Below are 24032 nucleotides of genomic sequence, written 5' to 3' on the forward strand. Positions count from 1 at the left end.
GGGGGGGTGAGCTGCCCAGGGGTCAGAAAATCTACCCTGTGCCTCAGATCTGTCACTAGCTGTGTGACCTTGGGTGAGTCACATCACCTCTCTGGGCGGCAGTTAATAAGACATCCCCTTTCCCTCTATTTGAGGGGCCCAAAAGCCAAGAGAAGATCCTTTTAAAACCCTAACTAAAGTCCAGAACATTGGGGTTGATCCGTTTTCACTGTACAGGGGAGGCTTCTGGACCGGACTGCTTGGCTTCTAATTCTGGGTCTACCAATACCTTCCTCCTACTCGGACCCCAGTCTCCTCATCTGTAAAATGGGGTAATGATGGTCTACACGGCTCATAAGGTCTTTGGGTTGTTGTGAGGTTTAAGTGAAATAATACACGTAAAGTACATACAACAGTGCTGAGTGCTCAGTAGGCATTCTTGCTGATGATGGCAAGGGACCAGGTGGCACTGAGTGAGTGGCAGCTGGTTCAGAGTTCCCTCTGGGTGAGTCATTTCCATCCCTGCCTTCAGGGACTGGAGGAAGGGGCTGAGGGACTTCAGACTAAAGAGTTGGTCTGGCTTTTCCCACTCTGTTGCCAGCCGAATACTTCCTTCCCTACCCTCCTAGGCCAAATATCCAGAGAAATCTTCTACCTTTGTCTCCAGAACTGGGAGACCTTTGCATGAGGGCCTTGGGGAAGGTTCCAACGACTCATCAAAGGTCATCCTGCCTTTTCTCTATGGATCCCTTTGCTCCCTTGTCCTTCCTAGTCAACTTTCAAACCTTAACTGGACTTGAGCGTCAATGGATAAAAGCTTTAGCTGCTCTTGGCAGATTCTCAAAAAATTGAAATTACTCTCTTAGTTGGCTTGACAGGCAGTGGGGTTTAAAGGCATCTCAAATCCCGCCCTGTGGTAACTCTAGCTTCTAGCTGTGCTGAAGGTAGCTCCTCTTCACTCCATCTCCCCTGAGGAAACCCCTGGGAGAGGAGCAGAAAGGCCAGCCCAGTGCTGCTGCTCCGTCCGTTGCTGTCCCTCCTGGGGCAGCATTCCTGGGCCATGTATTGTGTGTGTGTCTCCAGCAGGGCTATGGGTCTGATAAACCATTGATTTACCAGTTCTGGTGAACCAACCCCTCAATTTCATGAGATATTGGTAAGAAGGATGAAAGGTATGTTTTGTATCCCCAGAAGACATGTGGTATGAAGGACCTGAAAACCTGGGCTCTGGTCTGAGCTCTATTACTTACTAGTTAGGTAATTCTGGGGAAGCCTTAACCTCTCTGAGCTCCAGTTCCTCCTTAAAATAGTAAAAAAGGGAAAGCAACATCTACTCTGCCAACAGGATCATTGTGGGGTTGTCATGAGGTGAGAGTGAAAGAGTTTTGTAAAGTGCATGCAGATGGAATTGTTATAACCAGGACCCAAGTGTTTTTCTCCTTGATCAGTATCAAGATGGATCCTGGAGGGACTTCCCTGGTGGCACAGTGGTTAAGAATCCGCCTGCCAATGCAGGGAACACGGGTTCAAGCCCCGGTCCGGGAAGATCCCACATGCTGCGGAGCAACTAAGCCCGTGCGCCACAACTACTGAGCCTGCGCTCTAGAGCCCGCGAGCCACAGCTACTAAGCCTGTGTGCCACAACTACCGAAGCCCGCATGCCTAGAGCCTGTGCTCCACAACAAGAGAAGCCACCACAATGAGAAGCCCGCACACCGCAACGAAGAGTAGCCCCCGGTCGCCACAACTAGAGAAAGCCCGCGCACAGCAACAACGAAGACCCAATACAACCAAAAAAAAAAAAAAAAAAAGATGGATCCTGGGACTCTGGCTTTTCACCAGCTGAAGCAAACAGCTCCAGATGCCTGTCTGATGGGTGGCCCTGCCTGGTCATGGGGGGCTCCAGCCTTGCCACAAGAAGTGCTCCTGACAGAGTCCTGCACTGGGCCAAGCTCCCAGCTGGGCCTCTAGGGCTGTCCGTGGGACACTTGCAGGAAAAAATCCACATGTGAGACAAGAAAAGATGTGCACAGAAGCATCCAAGGAATAACTGAAAATGATGAACCAGCAGAGCTAGGGCTTAAGCTTTTGGGCAAGGAGACTTTGAGGTGCCTCCTTGGAGGTTAACAATCAGTCAACACACAGAGTACAGTAATATTGAGCAAAGCTGACTGCATGGTCCTATACCTGACATTATGGGGAGACCCAGAGACATATTATGACATGGAGATTATGATATTGCGGATGATGATGTTGATAATAACACTTATTAAGCATGTTCTATATGCCAAGCCATCTACTAAATACTTTAAAAAACTCATATTTCTATTTTCAAAATTAAACTTGTAACCAAGTCAAAGAAAACTAAATTGTATAAAAAGTGTACATCAGGCCTCAAAAGTAACATTATTTTGAGCTGAGCACTTTACCCACATAATCTCATTGAAACTTCAGAGAAGTCCTACTGGAAAGGTTTATTCCCATTTGTAGGTGGAGAAAATGAGGCTCAAGAGAGGTTAAGTTTGATACCACCCAGCTTGTAAGCAGCAGAGCCAGGATTCAAACTCCAGCCCGATCAAGGCCAGAGGTGGGGGACTTCCCTAGTGGCGCAGTGGTAAAGACTCTCTGCTCCCAATGCAGCGGGCCGGGGTTCGATCCCTGGTCAGGGAACTAGATACCACATGCATGCCGCAACTAAGAGTTTGCATGCCACAACTAAGGAGCCCGCGTGCTGCAACTAAGACCCGGCGCAACCAAATAAATAAATAAATAAATAAAATAAAATTAGTGGGCTTAAAAAAAAAAAAAGCCAGAGGTGGGCTTCATCAGGCCCCTCAGAGAGGAGGTGACTCCAGCGGTGGCAGAAGGCACCCACAGTGATAACAGCTCTGCATTGGTCGGTGTCCTGGCAGGGAACAATTAAAATCAATCATTTGAAGAGAGTTAAGGGACTGTCTACAAGGTTGTGGGGCAGAGTTTAAGAACAAAGGATAGGCAGAGATGTTACCATCCCTAGGCCTGGAGGGACAAGAGAAGGCAGTTATGAGAGTTCAGAGAGGATGGGTATGGGGAGAGGGCTGGCAGGAGCTGTGGCTTTCCTTAAAATGAAGCATCTGACCCACAGGGACCTGGGAGGGAGCTGAGGAATAAATATCCCAACCTCACTCTCCTTTTGCCTCCCCATCTCCTGCTGGCGCCTCCTCCAGCCAGTCCCAATCAGAAGCCAGAAGTTAAGGGAGTCCATTGACACTGCTTGCATAGGTTGACTTCCTGGGACACAAGCAGAGTAGAGAAAGGTGTGGAAAGGTTCTGGAGGAAGGAGATATCTGGCACAACCTTCCTCAACTTGGGCCCCATTTGCTGTTCTCTGCCAGGCTGCTGCCCACTGAGCGCTCCAGCAATGGTGGACACCAAGATGCTCTAAACAGGGGGGCAGGTGACAGTGTTACAGGGATACCCTCTTTTCTTCAAAGACTCTGGCCATCTGTCCTGACCCCAAAAGACCACCCAATCTGGGTCCCTTGGGATGCTGTGGCTAGAGGGATTGGGAGCTCTGGGACTGGAGACCCAACCAGAAGTTACTGTGGATAAGCCTTTTAGTCAGCTTACCTTAAGAATGAAAGATCAAACTAGGGCAAGGCTGCACTCTGCTCAGGGGTGAAATGGCTGATTTGGATAAAATGGTCCCTAAAATCTCAGCTCTGACTTTTGGAGTTTGAGATCATTCCTCAACCACTAGCATGGCAACAGGAATGAGCTGTGCGTGTGTGTGTGTGTGTGTGTGTGTGTGTGTGTGTGTGTGTACTAGGCCACAATTCAGCCTCAGACACATTCCCTCTGCCTCAGCCCTGCCCACATCCTCCTCCTTCTAGGGCAGAGAGCTCAGACGCTCACCCGACAGACTTCATTGAAGGGATCCTGAGGGGTTCCACTGCCTGTGCCTGAAGTTCTTCCATTTCAGACCACTTTCCATGATCTTGGGCAGCTAGCTCCCCAATTCTTTCATGATCTGGTGTAACTGTGGCCATTTTTTTCCTTAATTTTTCCCTAACTTTGTATTAGCTTTGCCACACGTAATTTTGCCTTAAACGTGCCACCTCCTTTAGCCAATTCTTTTAAATGTTGTGTTTTATTACAGAAGCATTAGAATTATACTTCAGAAAGGTTGGGAAATGCAGTAACAAAAATCTACCTGTAATCCTACTGCCCTAGTGCAACTAGTATTATTTTTGTGTATTATCTTCTAGTTTGTTTGTATGAATGATGATTTACATAGTCATCTTCATGGCCTATCTGCTTTTTTTTTTTTTTTGGCCATGCCACGCAATTTGTGGGATCTCAGTTCTCTGACCAGGGATTGAACCCAGGCCACAGCAGTGAAAGCCCAGAGTCCTAACCACTGGACTACCAGGGAACTCCCTGGCATATCTGATTTTTTTACCCATATTATATCACAACTTTTTTCCCCCATGTTTCTGTGGAGTCTTCACAGTGCTTGCAGCCTCTTGAAGATAATTGGCTATTTGTGGTTGGCTGTTGTCTTTTATTTGTTTGAAATACATTATCATTTTTGAATAATTTAAAACATTTTTAAAGAAGATAAAGAGCTTGTAATCTCACCACCGAGATAGTACAGAATTATATACAGACTACACAGACAATTCTTAAAAATACTTAAAAAAAAAAAAGACATGCTTATACTTGTAAAAGTAAAAACTTCCTCATCCTCCAACTTCAACTTCTCTGCCCAAAGTTTTCCACCATTAACAAATTCTGTGTATACGTACACACACACACTTTTTTTTTTCATTTTTAAGGTACTGACATCATATAGCACCACACCCTGTTCTGTATTGTGGTTTTTTTTTCCACTTGTATGTTGGAAATCTCCTAAAAATCATTAAATGTTTTCATTCACCAATCGATGCCTATGTATCAAAATTAAATTTTTTTTCCCCACATTATTCATTGTAGAAAACTTAGGAATTTTTGATAAGTAAAGATATAAAAACAAAATTGCCCACTTATACCTTACGGTCATAACAAATCCTAACATTTGGCATTAAAAAATTTTATTATATAAAATCTTAATTATGTATAATTTAAACATCTTATTTTGTAGTCTGCTTTTTGCCTTAGCAATATAGCATGAACATTTTTCTCCTGCTGCAGAGTGTTGTTGCACTGTATTGATAAACTACAATGTACTCTATCCATTTTCATAGTTTGATAATTAGATTGTTTCTATTTTTTAATGTTAAAAACAGCCATGTGGCGAATATCTTGGTAGCTTAATCATTTGAAAAGTGACTTTTATTGTCTTTTTTCTTATTGCACATAATGTTTATTTAGAAAAATTAGAATATATGGATAAGAAAAACTATAAAATAAAAATCAATATAACTTCACCTACCCAGAGATAAATCACTTTTTACATATGTTCCTATAGTTCTTCCAGATTTTTCTACAAATATCTCTTGGCAACAAGAGAAGCCACGGCATGAGAAGCCCACGCACCGCAACGAAGAGTAGCCCCCGCTCACCGCAAGTAGAGAAAGCCCGCGTGCAGCAACAAAGACCCAACACAGCCAAAAACAAATAAATAAATATATTTTTAAAAAGTGTTCTATTATCTATTTATATTTCTTCTGTGAATTGTTTGTTCACGTTCTTTGCCCATTTCTCTATTGGAGCATTTATCGTTTCTTATTTCTTTATACTAAAAACTTTCAACATTTAAATTTTTTATTGTAGTAAAATGTGCATAACATAGAATTTGCTATTGTAACTATTTTTAAGTGTACAATTTAATGGCATTAAATACATTCACATTGTTGTGCAGCCATCACCACTATCCATTTCTAGAATTCTTTTCATCTTGCAAAGCTGAAATGCTGTGTCCATTAAACAGTAACTGCCTACTCTTCCCTCCCCACCTGCAGAACCTTAGCAACCATGATTCTACTTTCTGTCTCTATAAATATAACTACTCTAGGAACCTCATATAAGTGAAATCATACAGTATTGTTCTTTTGTGACTTGCTTATTTCACTTAGCGTAATATCTTCAAGGTTCATCCATATTGTAGCACGTGTCAGAATTTCCTTCCTTTTTTTTTCTCTTCCTTTTTAAGGCTGAATAATATTCCATCATATGTGTAGACCACATTTTGCTTATCCATTAATCCATCCATGGATACTTGGGTTGCTTCTACTCCTTTGCTATTGTGAATACCACTGCTATGAATATGGATGTTCAAATACAGGCATATATTTTTTAAACCAGTTTGACATTTGCCTTTTAATTTTGCTTATTGTGCTTTTGTGATGTGCTAAGTTTAAATATTTTTATTTTAGTCAAATCCATTAATCTCTTCCTGTATGGCTTCTGACATTGATGCCAAGCTTAAAACAATCCATCCCCATTTTAATATCACAATACTTACCTATGTATTTTTTTTACTCCTTTATACATATATTTATACACTTACATTTATAGTTCATCTGAAATATATCTTGTGATGTGAAATAGAGGCCTTGCTTTTTTTTCCCCCCTGTAAATGGCTAATTGTCGCATCACCATATCCATCACTAATTTGAAATACATATATTATACATACACACATGTGGGGATGTTTTCAGACCTTCTATTCTGTTTCCTTGGTTTCCTTGTTAATTATGTTGGGGAAGCTTAAAGAAAGGATACTCAGAGGCAATTGCTAGCCTCATGCTAGACACTATATTTAAAGGTCAAAGGCGAGCTGCCAACCTATCTTGTCTGTATCTCTTTCTCTGTTTTCTTTTACATGATGCCTCTGTACTGGTTAAGTTCTTCATTCCCTGTTGCTTCCTGTCAGTTCTTTAGCTGAGACCTAGTGGAAAGCTCAGATGAGGATTCTCAGGATTTATGTAATCTTGATTTTTGTTGCACCCTGGGGAAGGTGCCTATGGATATAGCGACAGATGTCAGTAGCATTTGGACTCCGCTGGAAACTTTTCCAGTGCTCCTGAGCATGGGTCCACCATCCCTAAGGGGAAGATAAGCTCCCAGGGGCTCTACACCGGGAGCCAGATTTTCTCCTCTCTGCAGAAGTTTCCCTCCTGCAAAGCATGTGTATTGTCCTGATATGAGAGGCAGGTGAATTGCACTGTTCAATGTACAGACAATCTCTGTGTTTATAAACATTTCTAAAACTCAGCTCCTTCAAACCAGGCTCCCAGGACGCTGTGGGCCATGTTGGTCTCTGCTCAACTCACACTAACGTTCTGGGGTGAAAGTAGTTTGAAGGCCTGGGTGGAGCTGATGCTAGGGTCAGGCAGCGTGCTGGACCAAAGCCATACTGTTTTAATTACTGTTACCTTAAAATAGCTCAATAATCTGTAAGACGCATCTGTAAAGCATTTATAGTAGTTTAATTATTTTTATGCATAACTGTCTGGGTAGATGGAACAGGTGTCATAAGGAAGTAAGGCAGAGCGGAATTAAGTGAATCCTCTCGAGTCACTCAGCAAGTCGGGTTTCCGTCACAGTCGAATTTGGAGAACCTGACTCCTCGCCCCGTGCTCCACAGAAAGCCCGCTCTGCTGCGCCGCTGGGCAGGCGGGGCGTGGGTGAAGGCAGCGACGCGGACAGCCTGCGGTCTCGCCGCCGCGGCAAGGAGCGCGGTGACCCAGCCCCGGCCGGCTCCAGGGGCGGGGCCGGCGGACGCCCTGGGGGTGGGGGATGCGCGCTGCCGGCCGCACCGCCTGGGCTCCGGCCGAGTCGCCTCGCGCCCGCCCCGCCCGCCGGACCCGCGCCGCGGAGCGCGCCCTCGGCACTGGCCTGCGGCAGCCGGAGCCGCCTCCACCGTGCGGCCCGCGACGGAGAGGGAGTTGGCGCCGGCCGGGAGGCATGGCGGGTCGCCGGGCGCCGGGGGAGAAGCGCTGGCAGCTGGTGCGCTGGTGAGTGAGCACCGGGGGGCGCGGGGCCTGGTGCGGGCGCGAACCCGCGCGCCCCGCGTGCTGAGGCTGGGCCGGGCGCGGGAAGAAGCGGGGGCGCTGGCCCGAAGTTTCTTCTCGAGCGGAGGCAGCGGGGCCGGGTTTAACGAGAGGCACTGCGCTACCTGGTCATCCCCATCCGGCGTCTCCGAGCTCGGTCTTTGCGGTTCTCCAGAGCGAGCGTCGCCGGGACCCTGGACCGTGTTCCTGACGTCAGGCTTTGGAGGGACCCCGGTCCTCCTTACAGACGCGTTGCGGGGTTTCCTCACTTTCCTCCCCGCGCCTTAGCTCTCTTTGTGCAGTGGGGCTCCCCCTCCTACCCTCATTCCTTCTGCTGCTCGGGGTCGGGCCACGGACTGGGCCCCGCCCAAGAGGGCACGACCTACAATTCTCATCTCTCCTGTTCAAGGAGGTGCTTCAGTTCACCTACACGCGGACCGGTGGTTGTGGGCACTTGGGGGATAGGGTGTTTGAGAAGGGGGGCCTAGGAAGGGAGGGAAGAGGTCCCCGTGTAGGTGGGTGGTTGCCTCTACCCTCACCGAGTCCTGCCCAGGCTGGGAAATCAGAGCCTGCTGGTGTCAGGTCTCGAGACTGCAGGCCAAGAGGGTTTCAGACGCATCGCAAAGGGGTTGGGCGCATGTCCTCGTTGTCCGAATGTTCAGGGCTGGGTTGGGCCCATGTCCCCGTTGTCCAAATGTTCAGGGCCGTTTCAACCAGGGGCCTGACCTCTGCTTGGCGGAACTTAGAATGCAGGACAGCCTGCTCAGCCCACTCCTGCCCTGGAAGGACTCCAAGAATGTCTGGCTGGGACCCCTCCCCATCGCAAATCATCCCACCCAAACCAGGGCCAGGAGCATCTTTGAAGTAGCATTCCGGAACACTTCTCACCAGGTACATTCTGTAGCCTGAATACAAAGAACAACAATAATATCGTTAATAATAGCAACCTGGCTTCCAGAGCACTTCCTACTGGCTCTACCATAATCAGGCATTGATTCAGTTACTCTTCACAGTGATACTCAGGGGAAGGCATTAGCACCCCCCTCTTTCAGATGAGGAAACTGAGGCTCAAGAAGGAAAGTGGTTAATCAATGTCACCCAGCAAGCAAGTGACAGAGTCAGGGTTTGAACTCAGGGCTTCCCCAGGGGCTTAACTCCTCCTCTGTTTTGCTTCGTATTTCCTGAACACAGGGCCTGGCTGCCCATTCAAGTTCACATTGTCAAAAAAATCTCAACATGTCAGAGCAGGAGAGGGGTCAATGGGTCAGCCTGCTTAGCCCATCCTGCCTTTCAAGGGTTCCAGGAATCAAAGTCCAAATAATCAAAATTATTATTTAGCAGTGGAGCTACTCTTCAGATGAAACCTCAGTACATAAATCAGATAAAAGTAGAGTTAATCTGTTTGAAGATCTGGTAGGGAGTGGGCAGTTACTTAGTGCCCTCTCCCTGGAAAGGAGGCACCACCCTAGGACCCCAGAACTTCCCAGATCACTTTGTGCAGTTTGATTCCTTCCCTCACTTCATGGAGGAGGAAACAGGAAGAGTTTTAAAGGGGCAGAGCTTGGATTCCTGCTCTGACTCTCTCTGCCCTGATGCCTGTCTGGGTTGGATCTTGGGCTGAACCTGATGAAGCATAAATCATTATTAGTACCCTAACTAGGTTTTTTAAAAAAATTTTATTTATTTGTTTTTTATTATTTATTTTATTTATTTACTTTGGCTGCACCGGGTCTTAGTTGCGGCACGCGGGATCTTCATGGCATGTGGGACCTTTCTTTTTTTTTTAGTCATGGCAGGTGGACTTCTTAGCTGTGGCATGCATGCAGGATCTAGTTTCCTGACCAGGGATCGAACCTGGCCCCCCTGCATTGGGAGTGCGGAGTCTTACCCATTGGACCACCAGGGAAGTCGCTAGAACCCTAATATAGGTTTTAGGTCACCTTTCACTCCTGGGTAAAAAAGCCCATTGCTCTGAGAAGGTCCTGAAGATGTGATTTGAGTGATCAGACAGCCTGGCAGGGAGCACTCTTTTATTTTTTTAAAATAAATTTATTTATTTATTTATTTTTGGCTGCGTTGGGTCCTCCGTTGCTGCGCGTAGGCCTTCTTTAATTGCGGTGGGCAGGGGCTACTTTTCCTTGTGGTGCGCAGGCTTCTCATTGCAGTGGCTTCTCTTGTTCTGGAGCACAGGCTCTAGGCGAGTGGGCTTCAGTAGTCGTGGCACGCAGGCTCAGTAGTTGTGGCGCACAGGCTTAGTTGCTCTGTGGCATGTGGGATCTTCCCAGACCAGGGTTCAAACCTGTGTCCCCTGCATTGGCAGGCAGATTCTTAACCACTGCGCCGCCAGGGAAGCCCTGGCAGGGAGCACTCTTGAAGGCAAGACACCTTCTGAACTCCATGGCACACTCCCAACATGATCAGCCTTGGCCCCTGCTTCCAGGATTTCAGATTGAGTCAGTTTTCTCAATTCAAATTGGCTTAAGAGAAAAAGGGAGTTTACTGGTTTATGTAACTGAAAACACCAAGAACTCTCCATGTTTCAGGCAAAACTGGATTCAAGTGCTCAAATAATGTCACCAAATAATGCCCTACTCTCTCTGTCCTTTCTCTTTCCTCTGTTCCCTTTTTATTCCCTTGTGGAAGTGCGGTGGCTCTCAGGAGCTGCAGGCAACCCTCCAGATGACTAACCCTCCTGGAAAGACAGCTTCCCTTTCTCAGCGGTTCTAGAAGTTTCAGAATGTCATCCCATTGGCCTGTTTTGGGTCACATGGCCATCCTTCAGCCAATCACCATGGCAAGGGGGATGGACTGCTCATATTGGCCAGGCTGGGTCATGCGCTCATCCTGGGAACTGGGGGCTGGGGTTAGCTCCACCCAAACAACAAAATTTTGGGTGGGAGAGAGGGTGGTGAATACTCATTGGGCAACAAATATGTCTGATGTCTACTTACTCTTTTAGAGCAGCTCTTGCTTTGGAGGCTTCTCCTCCAAACTCTCCATAAAGTACCAAAAACTAAATTAGAATTTGGTTGGGTTCTTTAGCTCAAGTTATTAGATATGTATGACTTTTTAGCTTCTGATTATTTCTGAGGGCCTGTTGCCCAGTTTCTGATGGTGGGGCTTCAGATCTGGGAGAAGGAACTGACAGAGGCTAGAGGCTAAGGCTGTGTGAGTACTTGAAAAACATTGCAAAGTGCTCTGGCAACATTCTTTTTACTGACTGTAAAGTATTCCATTCTAAGTTGAACCATAATTTCTTTGTCTAGCCTCTACTGATGACCTTTTAGGGAATATTTTTATATTATAAACATCACTGCAGTGAACTTATACCCATGCAAACATGTGCAAAGATAATGGTTGGATATATTCCCCAAAGTGAAATTGCAGAGTGAAAGCACATGCACATTGCGAAAGATACTGCCAACTTGATCACCAAAGAAATTGTACTATTTTATATTATCTCCAGTGATGTGTAAGTTGCCACAATTTTGCTCACAATGACAATTAACAAACTTTTAAATCTTGGCCCATGTCACTGGTGAAAAATGGTCTCTCATTGTTGTTTTAATTTTTATTTCTTATATAAGTTGATTTTTTTATGTTTATTGGTCATTTGTGTTTCTCTTTTTGTAAACTCCTGATTTGCTTCCTTTGTCCTGTTTTCCCTGTTGATTTGCTCATTATATATATATTTTTTTTCATATTAATCTGCAAAAGCTCTTTATCATGGAGATGTCTTTTTTATTTCTTAGTAAATTTTATATTTTAGAACCGTTTTATTTTTTTTAAGATTTTTTTTTTTATGTGGACCATTTTAAAAGTCTTTATTGAATTTGTTACAGTGTTGCTTCTGTTTTTTTTTTTTTTTTTTTTATGTTTTGGTTTTTGGCCATGAGGCATATGGGATCTTAGCTCCCTGACCAGGGATCGAACCCGCACCCCCTGCATTGGAAGGCGAAGTCTTAACCACTGGACTGCCAGGGAAGTCCCTAGAACAGTTTTAGATTTACAGAAAAATTGAGAAGATAGTACAAAGAGTTCCCGTATACCCGACACCCAGTTTCCCATATTATTAGCTTCTTACATTAGTATGGTACATTTACAATAATGAACCAATGTTGATATATTATTTTGACCAAGTTCCATAGGTTATTTAGATTTCTTATGTCCTTTTTCTGTTATAGGGTCCCATCCAGATACCACATTGCATTTAGTAATTAACGTAATTCCTCTTCTCGGCTGTGACAGTTTCCTGGACTTTCCTTGTTTTTGATGACTTTGAAAGTTTTAAGGAGTACTGGTCATATTTTGTAGAATGTGCCTCAATGGGGATTTGTCTGATGTTTTTCTCATTATTAGATTGGGGTTATGAGTTTTGGGGGAAAAAGACCACGAGGATAGAGTGCCATTTTCATGCATCATATCAAGGATACATACTATCAACATAGCTTATCAATGTTGATGTTGACTTTGATCACCTGGCTGAGGTAGTATTTGTCAGTCTTCTCCACTGTACAGTTGCTCCCCTTCCCCTTTCTATAGTGTATACTCTTTGGAAGGAAGTTACTCTGTGAAGCCCATGTCTAAGTAGAGTGGAGTTATGGTTCACCTCTTTGAGGGCAGAGTGTTTACATATATTGTTTGGAATTCTTCTGCACCCGAGATTTGTCTCTTTCCTCCCCATTTATTTAGTTATTCAATCGTGTATTTATATCAGTATGCACTATTAGATATTTGTTTATTTTAACAACAGCTTTATTGGAAATCATGTGCCACACAACTTACCCAAAGTGTAAAATTCAGTGAGAATATATTCACAGGGTTGTGCAACTATCACCATAGTCAATTTTAGAACATTTTCATCATCCCCCAAAGAAATCCCATAACCTTCAGCAGTCCCTCTCCTCCATTTCCTCCCACCCCACTCTCCCCCAGCCTTAAGCAACCGCTAGTCTCCTTTCTCTCTCTCTGGTTTTGTCTATTCTGGACATCATTTCATATAAATGGAATCCTACAGTATGTGGTCCTTTGTGACTGGCTTCTTTCACTTAGCAAAATGTTTTCAAGGTTCAACTTTCAATGCCTGCCTGACCTTCCCCAAAAATAAGTGTAACCTGTAAAGTGCCTGACCCTTCTCTCTTTTGGTGATGGGTTGCATCCTCCTGGAGGTGTCGCCCACCTCCATAACTGGGGGACTCTTACTATGAGCAGCTTCTACCCCACCCCCCCTTCTCATTCCTTTCAAAATGTCCCTGACTATGCCCAGGTCTTGATGCCTACTTTTCCAGGGATAATCTGAGAAGCTGGTTCTTGCTAAAGTTTTTTTTTTAATTTTAAAAAATTTTGGCTGCATTGGGTCTTCGTTGCTGTGCGCGGGCTTTCTCTAGTTGCGGCGAGCGGGGGCTACTCTTCGTTGCGGTGCGTGGACTTCTCATTGCGGTGGCTTCTCCTGTTGCAGAGCACGGGCTCTAGTCACAAGGGCTTCAGTAGTTGTGGCTCACGGGCTCTAGAGCACAGGCTCAGCAGTTGTGGTGCACGGGCTTAGTTGCTCCGCGGCATGTGGGATCTTCCCAGACCAGGGCTCGAACCCGTGTCCCATGCATTGCCAGGCGGATTCTTAACCACTGCGCCACCAGGGAAGCCCCTTGCTAAAGTATTAATGGCTGCTCGTGCTTTACAAGGTTGACCCTTTGCAGTATTTAATCTCCTTCTGTGTACTGTTCAATAGAATTTCAGGTACAAAACAGATTAATAGGGAAGATATTTGGGGATGGATGGTGTTCTGTTTTTCCTATATTTAATGAAGTGCAGTGCAGCAAATACACTCACTAAGTTAACAAATTGGATTCATTAATGGAGATCATCTGTGTCAGAGCATTCTGTGGAAGAAACTGCCCAAGAACGTAGTGAGTTGATCACTGTGGCTGTTGTGATTTTTATGGAAACTGGCTCAGTCGAACAGGGTGCTGGGTGAGGGTGTGGCAGGGATTTCAGAGATGATCAGACACAGTCTTAGCACTCTAGCAGGGAGACAGACAGGCACATAAATAACTCACACGGGCAGAGAGCGACGTTGTGATCAAGGATAAGCAAAGCATCCCTGGAACCTTGGAGCAACTTTGGATGCTGGCTGGGGGCGTGGGGACAGATTTTTAGAGGCAGTGTGGTTTGAGCAGTTGGGGTGGGGTAGGGCAAGATGCAGATGGAGGGAGGGCGGCTGAGATCTGAGCACGGCCTGAACAAAGGCTCCGAGGTAAGAAAAGGCAGGGCATCTTTGGAGAAGGACAAACATGGGGAATGCAGGGGTCTGTATGCGTGAATGTGGGTCGGGGTGGGAGGAGGCATGTAACGGTGGGAAAGGCTGGCGGGGAGCAAAGTGGGGAAGAATTAGACCTCTCAGGTGAGCCGTTTGGAGGACGGTTGATACGTGGTGGGAAACCACGAACCTTTTTGGGCCGGGGAGGAGCTGACAAGATCTGTGTTGGGAAGTGAGGGCTGGTATGGAGGAGGAAAGGATGTGTGTGTGCACGGAGGGGACTGGATGCCAGGGGCTGAAGGTGCAAAGAAGGCCTGCCTCTGTTGCTTCCTGCGTGTGTGACCTTGGACAAGTTCACTTCCGTCCCCTGAACCTCTTCTTCCTCATCTCTAAAATGGGTTCCACCGGTTCTGAGGGGTTTGATATGAAGCTTGGAGGAGAGAGTGCAGGGAGTGGGTTTGTCTGTCGTTGGTGAAGCAGGTAAAGCCAGTGACTGGTGAGGACTGATGAGGATGGTGGGGAGGAAAGGAGATAATGATGACCACGTGACAGAAGCTTCCCTGGCATTATCTCATTTAATCATCTTAACAACCCTTCAGAGTGGGTGTTATTAGTACTCCCATTTTACAGATGAGGATTCAGGGACTCACAGTGGAAAAATCACTCACCTGAAGCTGGGAAGTAGAATCCAGGTCAGGGTGCCTGCAAAGAGTGGAGGACAGTCCCCTCCACCTGCCTTGGGGAGATGGGAGTCGGGGAGAGGAGGGGTGGCTATGGCAAGGAGGGGGAGCGCATATTGAGGAGCCCAAGGATGGGGAAAGGCACAGAAACTCATCATCAGAATAGGATGGGATTAATCAGGGCAGGCTTCCTGGAGGAGACAAGTTTTGAGCGAGGTTTTATAGGACAGGAGTCATCTTGGGGCAGGAAGCAGGTCATGGAGGAAGGTCATGTCCCAAACTGAAGTCATAAAGTCATGATCTTCCCTCCCAAACTTGTCCTTGTCCAGCTTGAATGGCACTGCAGCCAGATGCCCGCACAAACCAGGAACTCAGGAACAACTTTGTTGCCGGTCTCCCCTTCACCCATGTCCAACCCATCCCCCGGACCAGTGGACACTACCTCCTTTGCTCACTTGAGTCCTCCCATTTCTCTCCATCTCCAGCACTATCCCCTGTACAAACCAGCCCTGTCCCACTTGGACCCCTGCAAGAACATCTAACCTGGCTACCTTGCTCTTTTCCACCAGGATGATCTTACTGAAATGCCCATCAGATCATATCGAAGAGAGTGAAGGGAGACAGGCGGGGACCAGATGCTTTGGTTTGGGAGACCACAGGAGCAATGAAAGCCCTCTGCCCTCCAGCAACGTGCATTCTGGGAAATCTCCTCCCCCAGCAAATAGCCTGTGCCCCATCGGGCAATATCAGAGCACCTGCACAATTTTTTCTTTTCATAGCACTTTATGCAGTTTGTAATTTCATACACAGGGACACACACACACACAATTAAACATTTGGAATAATAGGTAATACCTCTCCTGTATAAAAAGACACACTGTTAAAAAGTCACTCCCCTATCCCCGCCATTCCCCCAGCTCTCCCTTACCCCCACCCAGGTAGCTACTTTTATTAGCTTCTGTGTCTCCAGAATTTCTACATATGAAGATAAGCAAATAGGAATTCCTACTTTATTCTTTCCCCCTTTTTAAACATAAAGTACACATACTGCCCTTTCTGCACTTGATTTTTATTCTCTTAACAACATATCCTGGGGCTTCCCTGGTAGCACAGTGGTTAAGAATCCGCCTGCCAATGCAGGGGACATGGGTTCGAGCCCTGGTCTGGGAAGATCCCACATGCCGGGGAGCAACTAAGCCCGTGCGCCACAACTACTGAGCCTGCGCTCTAGAGCCGTGAGCCACAACTACTGAGCTTGCGTGCCACAACTACTGAAGCCCGCGCGCCTAGAGCCCATGCTCCGCAACAAGAGAAGCCACCGCAATGAGAAGCCCGCGCACCGCAATGAAGAGTAGCCCCCGCTTGCTGCAACTGGAGAAAGCCCGTGCGCAGCAACGAAGACCCAACGCAGCCAAAAATAAAAATAACTAAATAAATTTTTTTTTAAAAAGTGTTTTAATTGAGGGCATTCTCTGTGTGCTATCATGCAAAGATCTCCAGGATACATTGTTTTTTTGTTTTTTTACATAAATTTATTTTATTTAATTTATTTATTTTTGGTTGCGTTGGGTCTTCGTTGCTGCGCGCGGGTTTTCTCCAGTTGCAGCAAGCGGGGGCTACTCTTCATTGCGGTGCGCGGGCTTCTCATTGCGGTGGCTTCTCTTGTTGCGGAGCATGGGCTCTAGGTGTCCAGGCTTCAGTAGTAGTGGCACACAGGCTCAGTAGTTGTGGCGCACGGGCTTAGTTGCTCCCCGGCATGTGGGATCTTCCCAGACCAGGGCTCGAACCCTTGTCCCCTGCATTGGCAGGCGGATTCTTAACCACTGCGCCACCAGGGAAGTCCCTAAAACACTTTTTATGTCTGCACACTGTTTTACTGTATGGATGCACCGTAATTTATTTAACCAACCCCCTGCTGATGGGTGCTTGGGCCATTCCCTGTCTTTTGTCATTATAAACAGTGCCACGGATTACCTTGTCCAACATGCTAGAATCTGTAGGTAAATTCTCTGAAGGGGGATCGCTGGATCACAGAGGAATTACATGTATAATTTAGACAGATGTTGTCAGGCTATCCATCAGAGGGCTTATACCAATTGACAATCCCACTGGCAATGTATGAGAGGGCCTGTTTAAAATGATATATTGTTCACGTGATTATTTGATGGCTTTTCTCCCCACAAAACTGTAAACTCCAGGATGGCAGGGATTATCTATCTTTTGCTCATTGTCATGGGCACTCAATAAATACTGAATTAATGGACAGATTTATGATTCTACCAGGAATGGGTGGCCAGGGTGGGTGAGATCCTTTCGTGTTCACCTTGCCCAGTCCAGCTTCCCCGATCCTTGCTCTGGGCTGATTGTCGATCCAGAGGGTGGCTGGGACCCTGTGAGTGACGCTTGAGGTTCTGGAAGATCTAATCCTGACATCTGACTCATGACCCCCACTCCAGAGCAGACTTTCTCCTGCTGTGAACTCAAGAAATCCAATGTCTCAGTCTTATAAAGGGCTTGGAGAATGGACCCTTGTCTGATGCTTGAATCCCCTGCCCAGCGTCTGCTTACATACCTCTGGTGACAGGGATCTCACTCCTTCCAAGTGACTCCTTTCAACTTGAGACAACTAACTTTTTAAAAATAAATTTATTTATTTTGTTTATTTATTTTTGGCTGCATTGGGTCTTCATTGCTGTGCGTGGGCTTTCTCTAGTTGCGGCGAGCGGGGGCTACTCTTTGTTGCGGTGTGCGGGCTTCTAATCGCGGTGGCTTCTCTTGTTGCGGAGCACGGACTCTAGGCGCATGGGCTTCAGTAGTTGTGGTGCACGGGCTTAGTTGCTCCCTGGCATGTGGGATCTTCCTGGATCAGGGATCGAACCCGTGTCTCCTGGCTTGGCAGGCAGATTCTTAACCACTGTGCCACCAGGGAAGTCCCAGACAACTAACTTGTAAAAAGTTTTTCCATCTATTGAGTTGAAACCTGCTCCCTGTAGCTGCCTCTTCTTCAGGGAATTTTAACTGCGGCTCTTTGGAAACAGGGCTTTCTGGCAGACGAGCAGGGGGTATATTTGGGGACAGGTACCTCTCATCTATCATTTTCTAGCAAGTAGGGCGAACTCCCAAAGGATCCCTGCAGAGCCCTGCCTGCCCACCTCCTCACTCTCTCCTGTCTTGCCTGCAGGTATGTGCAGGAAGGGCGGTTCCGAATTGAGGAGAGGACACTGACAGCCTTCCAATGGCTCTACAGCCCCCAGCAGCATCGCATCCTCAGCCGTGCTGACCTTGAGTATCCCTCCAGGTAAGGGGACCCACTGCCCTTACTCTCATCCTTCCTCCAGGCCCCTCCAGTTGGTACTTATTATGCAGCCAGCCCCACACTGGTCCATAAACTCCCAGTGGGGAACCACGGCCCTCAGTGGCAGAGAGGCCTTCAGGGTCTTTGAAAGAGTCTGTCAGTCGGGGTGCTTGAAAGAGTCTGTCAGCCGGGGTGCTTGTCCAGCCTAGAATGCGCTGAGTGATTTGAGGCAAGTCATTGCCTTTGCTTTCTCCTCCGTACAATGGGTATGATCATATTTTCCCTGCCTTCTATCAGGAAGATCATGAATCTCAAGTGAAATGATGCCTGGAGATCATCAGCTGGTTCCTCTTATTTTATATTTTTGGCCGCACCGCACGGCATGTGGGAATCTTAGTTGCTGGACCAGGGATAGAACCTGTGCCCCCTGCAGTGGAAGCGCAGAGTCTTAACCACTGGACTGCTAGGGAAGTCCCGCTGGTTCCTCTTTCAGAGGGACAGCGGCTGGCATATTTGCTGGGCAGTCCCTGCTTTGACCTGGGTAGAGCCAGCCCTTCCTTTCTTGTCGCTCTCCTCCGCCATGCCAGAGAACCCAGCTGGGATCCTGAGTCCAGGTGAGGGGCACCCAGCTTCCTGCTCCCAGGCTCCTTCCTGCCCACTCTTCCTCCACACTGTGGACAGACATGAGCCGTGTTGGCAATCTCGATGGAGATGTCCCTGGGAGCCCTGCTGCTGCCACACCCCTTCCCAAGGCTTCTGCTAGACCTGACCCAGGACCTTTCTTCCCACTTTCCCCATCAAAACTTCTTTGCACCAGTTTCTAAATTAGCAGGCCCCTTGAAGCCAAGAAAGAACAGGTCTTTCCTCCCAGGGGTGGAAAAGAAGAATGGAAGTGATGTCATTTGGGGGTACACCATGTGCTGGCCAGCAAGAGAACAGGGACAATGCTCTTACCGCATCTCCCCAAACCGGCCCCAGGAATAAGGTTCAGAGATGATGGGAGACTTCACCTACCCAGACATCTGCCAGCAGTCATGTTTAGCTAAGAGCAATGCATGTGCTCTCTCGTCTCAATGACGATTTCAGAAGGTACAGGAAGCAGTGAGGGGGACAGGTATTCTGGATCCAGTTCTCCCCAAAGAGGAAGAATTAATTGGATGATGATGTGATGTGACAGGAACCCTGGGAAAGGTGACTCAGGCCACCTGGGAACTCTTGATATTCAGGAGATGGGAGGTCAGACAAATGCCCTAAACTCTAGGGGGCAGATTTCAAATCATGCAGAGAAAAGACAGAAAAGGCGCTAGAGCTTGAGGCAAGAGTATCAGGAAGGGTGTGGCAATGTGATCCTGAATGTACAGTTGTGAATGCTTGCAGGGACAGAGAAGGAGGCTGTCCTGGGAACATGCTGGTGAAGCACAGACATGAAGGGCACATGGTCGGAATTAGTTTCAGGCAACGTGCAAAGCCCTATTGTGAGCCAAGCACCATCTGACGTAAAGCAGCTTCTTCCTCACCTCCTTTCCTTTCGTCAAAGCTCTCCACTACCTGACATTATCTTATTTGCCTATTTGTTCATTGCCTGTGGCTCCCCTGGAATGTGAGGTCCATGAGGGCAGGGCCTTTTCCCTCTTGCCCTCTTCTGTATCCCGAGGTCCTAGCCCAGAGAAGGAGCTCATTAATCAGGCACCAGGTGAAGGACAAATGAACATAATGCAGGCTCACCAGTAGGAAGGCTGGAAGGGAAGCTAGCTCCAAGACTGATGTGGGCCAGCTAGCTATACCCGCCCAAGATAACAGCCAGGGAAGAAGAGGAGGGTGGACCTCCTGCTCATGCAGGTGGCTTGAGGCTAACCTTTTTTGAGCCAAAGAACAAGAATGCTTTTCAGAGTCACAGGAGCCCAGTTGAGTCCATGGCAGAGGGAAGCAATTATAAGATAGGAAGGATGCAGTCATTCAAAATAACTTCAGCTTTCATACCTGGGAAGGCTACCTCCCAGGAGACTTGAAGAGGAAGCTGCCATAGCTCCGTGACTCAGCACTCAAAAAATTAACTATTATTCTTATATCACAAAAGTTGTACTAACTTCTGTGTGTTTATTATGCGTCATGTTGTAAATGCTTTGCAGGCATAAATTGATTTAATCTTCATAACAATGCTATGGTCTAGGTACTGTACTCCCCATTTATCAGATGACAAAGCTGAGGCGCAGGGTAAGTGGCAGTGCTTGCAACCACTATGCGCACTGCCTCTCAGAGAATGAGGCATGTGCCCCAAAGTGGGAGATGGCGAAGGTAATTTTTATCATTGCAGAGAGGAAATAAGTCCACGAACCATAAATAAGTGAGCTTAGCATCATTCCTGGTCAGGTTTCAGAGTCTGTTATTAAAGAGATGGTTTGGGGGCACTTAGAAAAGAAAGAGATGGAGGACCAGCAGCAGTGAGTGAATTCCCTGGGAACCCATCCTACTGGGGGAAGCTTATTTGCTTTTCTGATTAGTTTTCTAGACTAGAAGGTAGGTTGGGGGTGGTAAAGCAGGAGACAGTGGTTCTGAGTTTCAGCAAGAAATTGTTCTTTTCTTCCCATCAAAGCCTACAGGTGACACAGAGGAATGTGGGCTGGGGGAGGGCACAGCTAGGGAGGTTGATGAGTGGGCTGCCCTTGCTGAGTCTGCTCAGTGTGTTCATGAGGGACTTGGTGAGGGAGGATGTGGACAGCATGCCGGTGACATTGCCGATGGCAGGAGCCTGGGCACCATCCCAACGGACAAGATGGCACAGTTGGACCCGAAGTGCCCTGGAGGCTTGGAGTCCAGGTCCAAGTCTAGAAGGTACAGTTTAACAGAAATAAAGGAGAAGTCTATTTTGGCCTCCAATCTTGTCTGCACCTGGGCAGCAGGCTGAGGGGATCAGCTGTCTGAGAGGTTCCAGTTGACTAGAAGCTTGGGTATGGCCCCATGTTTTAAGAAAATGCTCGTGTCTTGGGGCTGCAAGAGCTCAGGGCAGAGTCCAGAGCTGAGGAGGAAAGTCCTGCTATTTTGTCTCAGACTAAGAGGAATGCTCTATCATTTCCTCATTTATTTTGTGGACGGAGATTGAGCACATTCTTCTGCTAATACCTTGCCGATGTTACCCTTGAATGGCTGAGCAGGTTACATTTTGGGGTGATGGGCTAGGCTGCTGAAGGGACTCAGAGGGTGGGTTGGCCACCCGCCTTCCTTTTTGCTTTCCACCCTGCTCCAGGTCAGGCCCTGGGGTTATGATGCCTTGTCTTAAGGAAGACAAGGGTCCTGCCTCCATGGGACGCACATTCTAGTGGGAGAGACAGACTATAGACGCATAGACAAGAGAATATCTTGAGATGATCAGAGTGCTGAACAAACTGAAACAGAGCATCAGATAAAGAGTGACCAGTGGGTGTGTGGGGAGTTTGGAAGAGGTGGATGGCCTCTCTGAGAAGGTGACGTTTGAGCTGAGTCCTGAAGGACTCAGGGGGCAGACATATGGAGAAGCTGCTGGTGAGGGGTGTTGAATAAAGGCTGGGGAGGGGCACAGGAGATGGGAAGTGAAACAGCAGTTACAAGGCCCTACCTATGTTCCAGAAGCAGGAAGCTGTTGTGGCCAGAGCAGAGTGAGGCCGTGGCCAGCAGATGGAAAGGATGCAGATTTCCATGCAATTAAATGAAGGGCTTCTTAACATGTAGAACTGCCCGAGTACAGCGTGGGCTGCCCCCTGAGGGAGTGGGCTTCCCATCACTGAGATGTGCAAGCCATATTCAGAGGCCGCCCTCCGTGGAGGTTAGGGAGGAAGACTCAAGCGTCTCAAAGGCTCCCTAGGGCACCCTTCCTGCCTTCAACCTCTTCAAGTTCAGGAGCACCCTTGGTTTGGCCAAAGCTGGGAGGATGGCTGTGCAGCGAATGAATGAAAGCTCCCGGCTGCCAGGTCGAAGGCGTTGCGGGGTGGGGGGGGAGTTTCAAGGACTCTGGCAGTCCCTGAAACCTCCCACTTGCAAGTCCAGATAGCACTGAACCCCCTCTCCAGCCCCACCGCACGCAGAGCTGGCGAGAACCGCGGTGTCTTCCTCAATCCACCAGGAACCCGCAGATCTTTCCTCACCTCCGTTCCCCACCGGCCCGGGCCCCATCGTCCAGGAACTTCTGTGGGCCGGTGGGCTGTCCCCTCCTCCGCTCCCCTGGGTCCCTTGGGCGCGCCTGCCCCTCCCCGCGCCTTTGTTCCCGAGGAGCCGCCTCGGGCAGTCCCCTGGCGGCGGCGACGGGAGCATCCCGCGGGCGCCGCACCCCGCACTCGCCGTACCGGCCCCGCCTCCGCCCCCGCGCCCTCTCCTGCCGCTCGTGCCCGCCCCTCCGTCGCCCCCCCACTTTCCGGCAGCTACGCGGCTGCGGCGCGGGGTGAGTCGGGTGGGCACTGCCGGAACCGGGGCGCGGACCCAGGCGGCGGCGTCGCGGAGGGCGGCAGGAGGGCCCCGCCTCGGCCAGGCGCGGGCTTTCCCGCGGCGAGCGCGGCTCCGGCGGCTGGGGCGCGACTGCCAGGTGTGCGCGTGGCGGCGACGGCGGCGGGCAGGGGAAGCCGCTTTGTGCCCGGCGAGCCGCGGCCGGGGTGCGCGCGTGCGCGCCGCGGTGACGGTGCGCGCGGCGGGGCGGGCGGCCAGGGCAGCCCGTCGCCGAGGAGGAGGGGGCTCGCCGCCGGATGGAGAAGGGGGACGCCGCCGCCGCGGGCACACGGGCCGAGAGAGCCGCCGCGACAGACTGTTGCCATTCAGTCCACGTCGAGAAGTGAGCCCCGGGCGCCGGCTTCACAGAAGGTCAGCGGATTCGGGGCTGGGTGGTAATCCCGTAGTCAGCAGGGATCAGGACGCGAGTCCTGGGTGGGTCTGAACCCAGGGTGGAATTGGGGTGTATGTTGTGAGTGCAAATGCAGGTGTTTGCAAAGAGAAATCAGCTCGTGTGGACGCGTGTGAGCCCTGCGCTGCGATTCCACGGAGCAGTTCAGCGTAGTGGGTTGTTTGGGAGGCGGGGTGACTGTCCTCAGACATCCCTACGGGTGGGTCATGGCGCACACACATCCTGTATGGAGTGTGTAGCTGACCGAGGTGGAGAAGCTGACCGAGGTGGAGCTCAGAGGTGGGGTGTTTACAGGTGGTGGTGAAAGGAAAAAACCAGGACCCCCAGGAGGACCCTGTAGCTAGGCTGGGTTGGTTTGTTTTTTTCCGAAAAGGACATAAACCCCACCCCATGCCCGCTCCAACCTGTGCCTGTTGCAGGGAGGGGAGCTAGGATGGTGGAGTGCTGTCTGAGAGGTCTTTGTGGACCTTTGGGGCCGGGCCAGGATCATCAGCCGGATGCTCATTTCTGGAGGCCTGGGTGGATGAGCTTGGGGTGCCTGCCTTGGGTGGGGGTCCAGGGCACGCTGGGTGTCCTGACCTGGGAGCTGGTTGAGGAGGACATCCTTCTTTCTCCTCATCTGTTTTCTATAGCTCCTCTACACCCTTCTTAACAAACCAAAGGGCATTTATATGCAAGTGGGGTTTGGGCTCTGAATGCGGGGATCTGCCTCTGCTGAGTGGCCCCCATCGGAGCAGCCTCCATAGGGAATAATAGGGTTGTCCTGGGCTGGGCGCCAGGTCCCTCTGGTTCTTTTCATGCTTTGTGACCCTGGGGCTGTCCCTTAAGCCCCAGGCGCCTCAGTTTCCCATGGAGAGGGGAGAAGGCACCGCCCCGCCCCGTTCTTCCCGCTGCAGAGTGAGGAGTAAACAGAGAGCTCACAGCTGCCTGGGGCTGGGAGGCTGGGAGTGACTCAGGGCATGTGAGGTCCCCAGCAGTGTTT

General features: G+C 48.8%; 1 protein-coding gene across 5 annotated transcripts in view; it reads left to right on the top strand.

Annotated features, from left to right (window-relative positions):
- Positions 1 to 7811: 7811 nt before the first annotated feature.
- Positions 7812 to 24032, top strand: part of RAP1GAP2 (RAP1 GTPase activating protein 2) — a 216548-nt gene continuing 200327 nt past the window's right edge. For 4 of the 5 annotated variants that reach the window (XR_005017852.1, XR_005017853.1, XM_036837485.1 and 1 more), the window contains exons 1-2: positions 7812 to 7919; positions 18073 to 18189. Coding sequence is in view for 2 of the 5 variants with exons in the window: in XM_036837485.1 (XP_036693380.1) it covers positions 7870 to 7919; positions 18073 to 18189 (167 nt within the window). In the remaining 3 variants the exon portion in view is untranslated. Of the gene's footprint in view, positions 7920 to 18072; positions 18190 to 22869; positions 23011 to 24032 lie in introns of those variants that run through there. The other variant, XM_036837489.1, reaches the window with a different exon arrangement.

Source organism: Balaenoptera musculus, chromosome 20 (assembly GCF_009873245.2).
Source record: "Balaenoptera musculus isolate JJ_BM4_2016_0621 chromosome 20, mBalMus1.pri.v3, whole genome shotgun sequence".
NCBI lineage: Eukaryota > Metazoa > Chordata > Mammalia > Artiodactyla > Balaenopteridae > Balaenoptera > Balaenoptera musculus.